Source organism: Oncorhynchus mykiss, chromosome 23 (assembly GCF_013265735.2).
Source record: "Oncorhynchus mykiss isolate Arlee chromosome 23, USDA_OmykA_1.1, whole genome shotgun sequence".
Classification (NCBI taxonomy): domain Eukaryota; kingdom Metazoa; phylum Chordata; class Actinopteri; order Salmoniformes; family Salmonidae; genus Oncorhynchus; species Oncorhynchus mykiss.
In genome coordinates this window covers 28,486,268-28,498,895 of record NC_048587.1, presented here as the reverse complement: position 1 = coordinate 28,498,895, position 12,628 = coordinate 28,486,268, and the positions used below count along the sequence as shown (strand labels likewise).

Here is a 12,628-nt window from a genome sequence, read left to right as displayed (position 1 = left end):
TGAAATGTGATACAGGCGTCATATTTGGCCACTTAGCAAAATGACTCAGTTAATCATATTGCTAATGCCAACATATCGGACTACAGTAAGTGTCCTTTTGTAATGCTTTGGCATTTCGACCTGTCCTGATCCTCGGGTAAGAGGGCAGTACATTTGATCTGACAACAATATCTTATCGTTAGGAATGCGAATGATTTCATAGACATTTTTTTTATTATTAAGTAACGTTAGTTAGACATGTTAGCACTCGTTTTCAATAGGTCGTGTGCACGTATTCAGCAACCATTCATATGCTATGATGAAAGACTCTGTTGTTGAATCTAGGAGTTTTGATCTCATGCATTTCGCAATTTCCTCCTATATGTCACCATTATGAAATAAAATCACAAACGCTGGATTCGTAGGCTATAGGGTTTTTTCTTCCCCTAATACAATTATCCCCGCACCAGCGATATTACGCACAGCTGGATAAGATTGAACTGCACATTCAGCAGTCGACACAATGAACAAATAGGCTAAGTAGACAATAACACAGTAATAGACACATGCCGTTTGTGATGGATCAATGTGGGAATCACATAATGCATGCGCATATTATACAATTAATGACCAACGAATGCAGAAAATGCCACATTGATTTATCAACACAGAATATTTGTTAGTCTATACGCTGTTATTCATTTGGCAGCATAAGGCACGTCATGAGAGCAAAATAAGGTTATTACCTCTCCATGGCTAACTGTCCTTCCCGAGGGAGTATCTTCGGGTAAGAAATAAAGTTTTGAGCTTGATAAAAGTTGCTTAGTAGTCCTTTCCTCCCACAACAGCTGTAGCTCCGCTATGCAAATCGGATCCCCAGGCTTACATCTCACGAAGAAAAAGTCTCCGAGGGACAGAATTCTTGGTTTACCGTCCCGGTGAAATTTAAACGCCTTGTAGAATATATATGGTCCGTGTAAACCGCAAGAAGAGCCTACCCACTGTGGAGAAAATAACAATAAACAACTTAATTAATGACTTATTCATATTCAATAAATGAGGAAACCCATTAAATCGCACGACATGCGCAATGACTATGGCTTGACAAATCCTTAAATAACGCACTAATAACACCTGACTGATTTAGAACCATGTAACTATATATTAATATGTAAAAACAACAAAACATACAAGTATTGTAAATTAGCTGTCTCCAAATTGTTAATATTATGCGAAAGTAGAATATGATGGTGTATGATTATGTTAGTACGTTACCTTCGGTGAGTTGGGCTCCATCTCGACGTTCTGAATTGATTAAACTCAACACGCTCTCCAAACTTGTTGGATTGAATGGATTGCCGAAGGTCCTGTAAGGACCCTATATTTTTTAAGTTCAAAAACAGTTTGTTGTCAATATAGAACACTTGTAAAAATATTGAGTTCCTCCAAAATTACAAAAAATGTATGGCTTTTGTTGCTGTGCATCAGTTAAACTAATACAAATCCACAGTAGATAATCGTGTACCAATACAATCGTCCGTATTCAATCAGGAAAACGACATATGCCTATTACTATCATTGAATTCGTGGAATTCGACAAATATAACTATGGAATTAACTGTGCAGCAGTCCGATAATTCCTCAATAGTGTATTTAAGTTATGCGCAATGGAAAAATTTGTGTTACCGTATAATTTTTTTTTTTTTTTTAAATATGAAAAAATATTTATTCCAGGACCTGTGTAAAGATCGTTTGTATGAAAGAACATTTCTCACAGTAATGATATAAGGGCGCTCGGTCTGGATGCCTTCGAGAAACAATGTTACACTCTGAACTACTTAAAAAGGCTATCAAATGTTTCCTCAAATGTTTTCTAATGTGGGAACAAAGACGTTCGGTTGTGCTCTCGAACGACGTAGTCTATAAATAATAAGTGACAAATGTTCAAACGCAAATTTGGCCAAGCGTCACGAGAGCCTATTGAAATGTATGAAGCATGCGATTATGCTGAAATAACAATCAACTCTCTAGGTCATAGGTTGTGCATAGGCTAGTCTACTCTCAATTGTGCTGATGACCGATATGCAATAATCGATTAGGGGGACTGTTAATGTCAGTGCCTGAGACAGATGTCTGATATGTGAGCCTTGTAAAACGTAAGATATTTTTCAATGGTTTTAAATTTAGATAAACCTTTAAACTGTGTAGGGGGGGGGGGGGGGGGGGGGATAACAGTTTTGATAGTATTGTCTTTTGCACAGTTTGAGGTAGATATTTCTTACGATTTGTGCAAGTTTCAAACAAATTCCAATTAACACGATTGTCAATGGTGACCGTCGATTTAAAGTATGTTAATGAAAAGTGCTTATTGAAGGGTTCATTCACCGATAGAGCCTTTTCCAGTCGCCAACTGTTTTTTTCATTCGTTATCCACCCTTGCCCTCCCTTTACCTGAGAAGCAACAACAGGACTGACACCGGCTATTTTTAAATGCAGTCTTATGCAATAAGATTTTTCAAATTATGGAGGCAGGGCATATTGATCCCATTCCAGTTATCAGCATTACTTTATTTAAAAAAAAAAATATTGGGGAAATGACAAAGAATTATTCAGTGGATAAAAATACACCAACAGATAAAAGGACTGACATTATACAATAGGCCTATGCAAGATGAACCTGTGCTGGAAATGGGGTATGGCCTGCTTCAGTATCTGTGTCATTATAGATGTTGACAATGAGAATGACCCGTCAGAGTATTTTTTTTCCCGTTGCTTGTACATTTTTAGGGGAAGTACATACTGTCCGTAATGGGATTAAATTAAGATAGTTGCTTAGTGAAACTCCATATTTGGTGAGTTATGAACATATTTTTACATTATAAAGCTTGCAGAGCTGTCTAATGGGAGTTTGAATTAAGGTTATTCACATAACCACAGATCTATGAGCTAGGGACTATGCTGGTCACTCAATGAGATACACTATATCTGGAACTAAGCACCTCCCTCTGCAACTGGATCCTGGACTTCCTGACGGGCCGCCCCCAGGTGGTAAGGGTAGGTAACAAGAAACCTGCCACGCTGATCCTCAACATGGGGGCCCCTCAGGGGTGCGTGCTCAGTCCCCACCTGTACTCCCTGTTCACCCATGACTGCATGGTACATCTCTGGGGCCAAGCTCCCTGCCATCCAGGACCTCTATACAAGGTGGTGTCAGTGGAAGGCCCTAAAAATGTCCAAAAGACTCCAGCCACCCTAGTCATAGACGGTTCTCTCTGCTACCGTGCAGCAAGTGGTACTGGAGCGCAAAGTCTAGGTCCAAAAGGCTTCTTAACAGCTTCTATCCACAATAAGACTCCTGAACAGCTAATCAAGTGGCTACCCGGACGATATGCATTGTCCCCACCACTCCCATTTTTACTCTGCTGCTACTCTCTGTTTATGTTCCATGCATAGTCACTTTACCTCTATCTACATGTACATATTACCTCAATTACCTCGACTACCCTGTGCCCCTGCACATTGACTCTGTACCGGTACCCCCTGTATATAGCCTCGCTACTGTTATTTTATTGTTGCTCTTTAATTATTTGTTCTTTTTATACAGTTTTATTTTAGTCATTTTTTAATTCCGTTTATTTTCGTAACTACTTTAACACTTATTTTTCTTAAAATTGCATTGTTGGTTAAGGGCTTGTAAGGTAGCATTTCACTGTAAGGTTTCACTGTTGTATTCAGAGCATGTGACAAATACAATTGTATTTTATTTGATATACACAAAAGTATGTGAGATGTTTGACAAGCAGGTTATTAATATCAGAGTAATTCCGTCCGACGGGTGTGATGCGCGTGACCCCACCCCCTATAAATACCTGGGCACGTAGCATCACTCCCTCAAGACTCTTCCCGAAGCTACAAGGGAAGCGACATCTGGACTAGCATAGTCCCTAGCATAGAACCGTGATTGAGCTTGAGGGACTATGCTAGTCACTCAATGGGATGACAATACCAGAGTAAGTCAGTTCTCGTAGGGCACAGCCTAGAGTAACACATCACCATAGGTGTTCGAGACAGTACCCAGCCGAACTAAAGGATACTGTTGGGAGGAAAGGGCAGCACCAAGCACAGCTGAGCTCATACCGTGAGGGTCAGACACATTCACCCAGTAAAACCTTGCAAAGGTACTGGGGGATGCCCAGCTGCCAGCCACACATATGCCAGAGAGGGGGACTCCCTTAAGCAGTGCCCAAGAGGTGGAAACTCCCCTGGTGGAGTGTGCTACCACAGAGGATGGCACTGGGCCGGCCAGCTAGGCTATATGCTTGCAGGATAGTGTCTACAGTCCTATGTGACAACCGTTGTTGTGAGAGAGGCTTAACCTGTATTCTATCTCCAAAGCACAGAAACAGGTGATCAGGGTGACGGATCGCCTGATAGGACACAGAGCGCACACATCAACATGATGAGCCCCAGGGGGCATGGAGGTGGACAAGGTTGTTAGCACCATTTCCCTGTTTACGTGACCTGGGGGCAGGACCTTTGCTAGGAAGGCAGGATTTGGCTGCAGAGTAACGCTCGCCTTACCCAGGCCTAGACGATAAAACTCATCACTAACAGATAATGCATGGAGCTCGCCAGCTGTCTTGGTAGAGGATATGACCACCAGAAATACAGTCTTAAGAGAGAGGTTTGAAGTCTATAACTTCTAACGTTTCGAAGGGAGTTCTGGATAGTGTCCAAGAAACAGATCCAAATCCCATTTGGGAACTGAGTGGGCACTTGAGGGGCGCAATCAACAGACTCCCTTAAAAAAACTTGCTATGAGTGGGTGGCTGCCAAGTGGACCATCCTGCTCTTCGTCATGACATGCTGAAATGGCTGCTGCGTATACCTTATGTGGATGCAGCCCTGCCAGCATCTAACAAAGACCTTTATTCTGCAAGATTCTGGAGCAACCCCCTGCTCCCCACACCACTGGCAGAACACATGCCATCTCGTGTCATAGGTTGACATGGTGGATGGGGCCCTGGCACTCTGTAAGGTGTTAACAACAGAAGGCACAAGATCTAAACCAGACCATTTTCCCTGTTTAGCGGCCAGGCCCATAGCTGTAGGCAGAAGGGATTCAGATGCCACAATGTGCCCTCCACCTTTGAAAATAGGTCTGGCTTCGAGGTCATTCCCATGCTGCCCCCACTAGGAGTGACAGTATTTGGCCATCTTGGGGCAATCAGAAGGACCTGGTGGCCCGCTTCTGTCCAGAGTCTCTGGAATTAGCGAGATCGGGGGGAAGGCCTCTTCCTAGACCAAGTGACCAGATTGAGAACCAGAGGAGGCACTGTATGTTCCTCTCTGAGGCAAACAGATCCACTTCCGCTTCCCCCACATGCGACTCATTATTTGGGGATGTATTTGCCACTCCACGGTCCGGAGGGCCTTCCCTGGACAGAATGTCCGCTGCAATGTTCTGGAACCCTGGGAGGTGTACAGCTGTTAGTGAGGCCAGATTCTTATGTGACTACAGCAAAAGGGTATGTGCCATCTGGGAGAGGTGGATGGAACCCAGACCCCTTTTGTGGTTTATGTACGCTACCAGTGTGGTATTGTCTGTCTGTACCAGCACATGTTTGTCCCGCAGTTGTTGGAGAAAATTTAGCAGAGCTAGTTGGAGTGCTCTCATCTCCAGCATGTTGATGTGGTGTTTGGACCAGCTGGTACTCCATGTCCCGCTGGCCTCCCTCTCCCTCAATATTGCTTCCAGCCTGTCAAGGAGGCACATCTTTGAACGTTCCCTCTGATGGACTCTGCCCAGGCGTATCCCGCCTGACAGGAATATCAGGGATCGCCATCTGGCCAGTGCTCACTTGCATTCCTTGAACACAGTCAGGCGACAATACCTGTGTTCCTTGGGGTGTAAACCTTGAGCATTGAACCACCTCTGCAGGGGCCTCAAGCGTAGAAGGCCCAATAGGGTCAAAAGAGAGGCTGCAGAGAGGAGACACATCAGTCTCTCACACTGAAGAACAGTCACCTTCTGGTCTTGGAGAAAAGGATTCAGGTGAACTATAATTTTCTAGACTCGCTCTTCGGTGATGTGAGCCCTAATTAGAGATGAGTCGATCCGCATGCCCACAAACACTACAGTTTGTGTCGGGACAAGGTGGCTTTTTTGCATGTTCACCCTGAGGCCTAGCTTTGAGATGTGCTTCAGGAGAGATGTCGTGTCTGCTGCTGCCTGTTCTCGTGACTGAGCGCAGATTAGCCAATTGTCTAGAAAATGTTGTACTATCATCCCTTGTGATGTTAGGGGTGCTAGAGCAGTATCCATGGATTTTGTGAATGTTCTTGGTGCCAGGTAGAAGCCGAAAGGTAACACTTGGTACTTGTATGCTATGCCTTTGAATGCAAAGTGCAGGAACTTCCTGTTAGCCAGGTGGATCAGTATGTGTAAGTAAGAATATTTTAGTTCAACTGTGTTGAACCACTGGCCTGGGCTGATAGCCTGTAGAATGCTGGACAGAGATAACATATTGAAGGAGGGTTTTCAACCACTGGTTGAGAGGCCTCAAGTCCAGGATGGGGAAAAAATCACCATTCCTCTTGGGGACTTGGAAATATATTCCATAGAACTCACTGTGCTGTTCTGATGGTTTAAGTTGTCTGATTGCCTCCCTGCTGGAGAATAATGCAATTTCCAGTTAGAGAGCTTCTAACTGGGGCAAAACCCATCAGGATGACTGAGGGTGCCCATCCTTCTTCGGAGCAGAGGGATGGTACTTGTTATGCCTCTGCTGCATGTACCACTGCTGACCCTGAACCTGTTGAGGTGGCTGATTATGGCAAGGGCCCAAGTGGCTTTTCAAGGCAGGGGAGGGCTGAGGTCTAGACTGAAATAGTCTCTGGGTATGGTAATGTATTGCAGGGGGCCCCATGAAAGACTGCAGGGTCTCTGTCCTTCCATAGCGTGGCCGTTTGGTCCAAAATGTCATCCACACCAGCACCAAAAACTTGGCCTGGGGAGATGGTTAGCTCAATAAAGGGTTTCTTCACGGAGGCCGACATCTTTTTTTTTGTGAGAACCAAAGCTGTCTACGTGACAAGATGACCATAGACAGGGCTATGCCATTAGCATGTGATATCTCAACATTTAATAGGGAGAGGAGTGTGTACCCCTGAGTCATTTCAGCCATCAGCTCTAGAGTCACCGTCGGTGGACAGGCGAGCTATCAGAACGTGCAGGTATGCCTGCAGCAGAGGGGTTGCATTCATGAGGTGAGCCACCATGGCCAAGGTCAGGAGCATCCTTTAAGTGGTCGCCAGCAGCCCGATGAGGTCCTGGAGGCCAGAGGGGAGACCTATCAATGATCTCCTTGTCTGGAAGGACTATAGCCGCAACAATAGGGTCCATGGTCCAGTCCCAACTCCTCGGGAGAAGCCATGACGGTCCAAGGCTTGAAACATGGAACCTTGAGTTCACCTTAGGCCAAGACTAACACAGTTCATTGGAGAATTTGGGGCACTGAGGAATGTACAGTTGCCCGGGCTGCTGTTATGGTCTGGATTAATATCCAGAGCTTTCAGAACCCTAGAGAGGAGCTCCTGCATATCAGCTGATGAACAGGGTACTTCACTCTCAGCCCTCTCTGAGCCATGTTTTCGCTGACCCAGAACCAGCCTCAGAGGTCTCTTCGTCTAGGTCATTAACAGCAAGGATGGAGATATCATCAGGATCCAGTCTTAAATCTTCAATAGAGCCTGTCGGGCTGAGAGAGCGGAGCTGGGAAGACAGAGGCTGCCTGGGCCTCCAACTTATCCAGAGTAGGTCCCCACACATTCTCCCCTAACCTGGATAGGCGCAGTACCCATCCTCAAATTCCAGAAAGAAGAAGCTAGCATCCAGCTAACAAGCAAAAAGTAACGCAATTAGCCGGGAAACTAACAAGTGGACAGACACAAACAAGACAACTAATCCTCATGCTGTGATCAGGTTGGCCCAACCTGTTCATCCTACTTTGTGGTACAGCGTCGACCTGTAAAACAAACAAAAAAATTACAATGACAAAACACTGCAGAGCACTCCTGGGAGGAGCAAGGTTCACCCAAAAATGGAGTATACTCTACACACGATGAAAAACTCACCAATGAAGTCTTCTACATCCACTTCTCACTCACCTGCGTAGCCAAGGGAAGAAAATAGGAAGTGATGCTCAGGTATTGATAGGGGGTGGAGGCACACGCATCACACCCGAGGCATGGAATTACTCTGATATTAATATCTCGACTCATCCTGCCACCAGGTGGAAGGATATCCCATTGAGTGACTAGCATAGTCCCTCAAGCGAAATAGATTCGTAGCTTCCAGAGGCGTTGGAGGAGACACGTCATGCTCACCATCGATATCAAACGGTTCCCCATAATTAGGCTATAATAAGGCAGTTTTACTTGTACTGTGGTTAATAACCCACACTTAATAAGATAAATTACATTGTCCCTGTGCCATAAAAAAGCATGTTTTAAGTGTTGCTGTTAGACAATAATAAACATGTCTATGACTTATTTTGGATTTTAATGAATGGTTACAACTTCTCTGTAGGGAAGGTTTGATTGAATCCTGCCCATAAGTCTTATTATTATCATCATTTTTCCCAAATCCCTAACCTGTTTAAATGACTAAATCAATGGACCTACTTTAATGACTGAGGACATAATGAATTCCTAGTCAATCAATAAGACGACTTTACCCCTTATCTAGTAATTGAATGTGCCTGTTGTCAATAGAGAAGACTCAACAGTTATCACCACAGTGTAAGACAAATTCTTTCCCCATTTTATTTGCTTTGTAATGAAATGAGTCATAAATGTACATCTTTATTCACAGCAGTTATGAATAATGACTTGATAGGCAAGATACATTGGAGGGAACAACGCTGTCTTATAACAATTCCAACCTTAATGTAATCACACTGGCACTAGAACAGAACACTTATGGTTATAGAGCTAAATTAAATTGTGGAATAACCATTAAGGACATTGACTTTGGGACATTTCTACCATGTTGGCAGAACATATGATAGCAATCTCCAGCATTCTCTAGAATAGAGTGTGGGAGCTACCGATTGATCTTGCAGTGTTTATCATAAAACACTGCAGTACCTTCTTTAGCATATAATACCACAATAAGATGGCACCATACACAAATGGTTTACAGGGGGTTATAAGTAGTTTATAATGACGCATTATTTGATAGCCTGCTTTATAACACATTTATACAGTTATTGTATGGTCTTTGTTGTGTCAATAGATTGTAGATTGAACAACTCTTTCATTCAAGGAAAGACCCTACATAATCAGAACATAACTTCACAAATATCTTATGTCAATAACCTTGAGTATGCTCTTGCTACTGCATCTGTGCAGGTTATTGAAATAAGCTGACAGTTGCATTCATGAATTATGAATGTGTGATGTAGTTAAGCCATGGCCATGACACTAAATTGTTTGTCATTGACAGCTAGTAGCTGCTATTATAGACTCCCTACTGTTAAGTTCCCCAGCAAGAAAACCAAAAATTGTCTCTCAAACAGAAGGGGGAAGAAATAAAGAGTCACTAACAACAACCAAATGAAACAGGTGGGGTTTTAGGAGAGCTTCTGAAAGACAAAACATGGCGGTGTCCACTGAAAGTTGACTAGCAACAACAACCGGGACCTAAAAGACACCCACCATCTGCACCCACACAATTTGCCCATGAATAGGCAAACAAAAGAAAAACCCACACCAAACTAAGACAGGATGCAAAGCAAAAAGTGGAGCACAACAACAGTAAAGAAGATCAGATAAAGGATAATTTGTCTAGAAATCAAATGGGGAGAACAAACTAAAAATATGTTAATCCGCCACATCCCTCAAGGCAACTGGAGCACTAGGCCAGCCACTCTTAAATAGCACCTGGGCCAGCACAGGTGAAACACCTCCCGACTAACGAGATGGACAAGCCAGCACAGGTGTATCACTTACTGAATAACAAGGTGACACCAATCGGTGCGCCCTATGTGCTAACATCCAACCTCGTTAGCACATGGGGCGCATAGAAAATGGAAAAGCCTGTAACACTACCAATATTAAGCATCATATGGGCCACATACAGTAGGCTACATTTACACAAATCTTAGTGATAATATTGTGTTTAAATTAATTGTGATGATTGCCAAAGTATTGGGTTTGAACTCCAGTATGACAGGTGTCTGTGAGAATAGGTTCATTTTGGAGTGTGGTATTTAACACTTAAACTGCCGGGTCTACTCCCTTTACAATGCCAATGAGAAGCCATTTTGATTGCAACATTATGACAGTCAGATAAATACATTTCATATACAATACCAGTCAAAAGTTTGGACACCTACTCATTCCAGGGTTTTTCTTTATAACACATATGGAATCATGTAGTAACCAAATAAGTGCTAAAACAAAAATATATTTATATTAGAGATTCTTCAAAGTAGCCCCCCTTTGCCTTGATGACAGCTTTGCACACACTTGGCATTCTCTCAACCAGCTTCATGAAGAATGCTGCCTTGAAAGAGTTCCCAAATATGCTGAGAACTTGTTGGCTCCTTTACCTTCACTCTGCAGTCCAACTCATCCCAAACCACACCCAATTGGGTTGAGGTTGGGTGATTGTAAAGGCCAGGTCATCTGATGCAGCACTCCATCACTCTCCTTGGTCAAATAGCCCTTACAGAGCCTGGAGGTGTGTTTTGGGTTATTGTCCTGAAGAAAAACAAATAATAATGGGACTAAGCGCAAACCAGATGGGATGGCGTATCACTGCAGAATGCTGTGGTAGACATCCTGGTTAAGTATGCCTTGAATTCTAAATAAATCACAGTCAACATCACCAGAAAGCACCCCACACCATCACACCTCCTCCTCCATGCTTCACAGTGGGAAATACACATGTGGAGATCATTCGTTCACCCACACAGCATCTCACAAAGAGACGGCTGTTGGAACCAAAACTCTCCTATTTGGACTCCAGACCAAAGGACAAGTTTCCACCGGTCTAATGTCCATTGCTTGTGTTTCTTGGCCCAAGCAAGTGTCTTCTTTTTATTAGTGTCCTTTTGTAGTGGTGTCTTTGCAGCAATTCGACCATGAAGGCATGATTCACAGTCTCCTCTGAACAGTTGATGTCCTTTTAAATATACTTTTTGGGGGAAATGTCAAGGATGGAGGGGGCCATGAAAAAAAATTGCTAAGATATTTCAATTTGGAATTCATTTGGAGACAAAATGACTGCCTCCGGCGCTCTTGTGTTAAGCATCTCCCTCTCCTCACTGCCTCATTCAGAAATTCACTGCTGATTAGATATCCATTTACAATGGGCACCTCCTTTAGTTTAGGACTGTCATTAAAAATCCATCAGGCAAATTTGTTCCTCTGCACACGTTTCAGCTGTAACCTTATGCTTGTCTTTGTGCTTGCATAATTATATGACAATGGCAGGGTCAGCAAGATGCATTCAGAACAGGTAACAGGAGACCTGAATGGCATTGCAGGCTAAGTTTAGCACATAAGAGCTATCTTATGAGGTGCTCTAGCATTTCTTACTCAAGCACATAAGATCTGTCCATGCTTATGCAGTCTTATGCAGTCTGCATTTTCCAAGTGCGAAACATGTTTTGCGTTGCGGAGGGGCTTTTAACCTTGGTTGACATTACATCAGTGCACAGACTCAAACAACTTAATCTACCATGTCTTACCCTGAACAATAAGATACACTATTTCTGCATACAGTTCATTTTCTTAATAAAATGTATTCAACTCATTATATTTCACTGTTCAAATCCAACCTTGTAACTGAAAAGGCAGCATGCACACTCTCCAGCCACATTTCACCAACATGGCCATTGCATTCCCACTACAGGCTGTAGTCATTGAGCATGCATGATGTTGTATGTCGACATGCATGTTAGTTATAAATGATGATAACACAAACATTGGATGAAAGTATTCAAAAATGTTGTCTGAACGGCTGCCATTAGAATGAATTAATTGACTGCAAAATGCAATTTCATATTCACAGCTCTTATAACAGCTGAATTGTTTGATAATGACAAGTGAGTCATTTTACTATGCGTCACAGGAATATAATCATGCATCACAGAACACATATTGAAGTGAATATGTATTAACATAACTGCGGATATATTGCAGCGATATCAAATGCAAATTGCATCAGGAATGAAAGCACTGGATAAATCTGAATTTGCAAACTACCTACAGAATTCTCCCCAACCACAGACAGTATCTCTCCATCTGAAAATGGAATTAGCAGAATGATGAATAATGTATTGTGCAAATATCTGGTGTATAACTCTGTTGCCTTGATTTATAGCTGCTGGTAAATTGATAATTTACAATAGACCCTGATGACTCAAAAACCTCAACTGTGAAAACCTCATTAAAAGGAGCTGGAGTAAAACCATCAAAGTTGACTTCTGAATGTTGCCTTAGTTGTATATATTATGCATTTTCACTACTCTCTGGCAGCTAATATAATATATAGATCATTAGCGGTAGGACCCGCAGAGTCCTGCTGAACTGGGAGGTTTTGGGATGAGCATTTGGCTGTAGATTTTTTATTTGACCT

General features: G+C 42.9%; 1 protein-coding gene across 1 annotated transcript in view; it reads right to left on the bottom strand.

Moving 5' to 3' along the window:
* The window catches only part of LOC110502541 (AT-rich interactive domain-containing protein 5B), a 73,953-nt gene extending 72,633 nt beyond the window's left edge, over positions 1-1,320 (bottom strand). Inside the window, exons 1-2 of the mRNA XM_021580660.2 lie at positions 1,255-1,320; positions 726-980 (exon numbers count right to left, since the gene is read on the bottom strand). Coding sequence (XP_021436335.2) covers positions 726-980; positions 1,255-1,275 — 276 coding nt within the window. The 5' untranslated portion in view covers positions 1,276-1,320. The remainder of the gene's footprint in view (positions 1-725; positions 981-1,254) is intronic.
* Between the last annotated feature and the right edge of the window lie 11,308 nt (positions 1,321-12,628).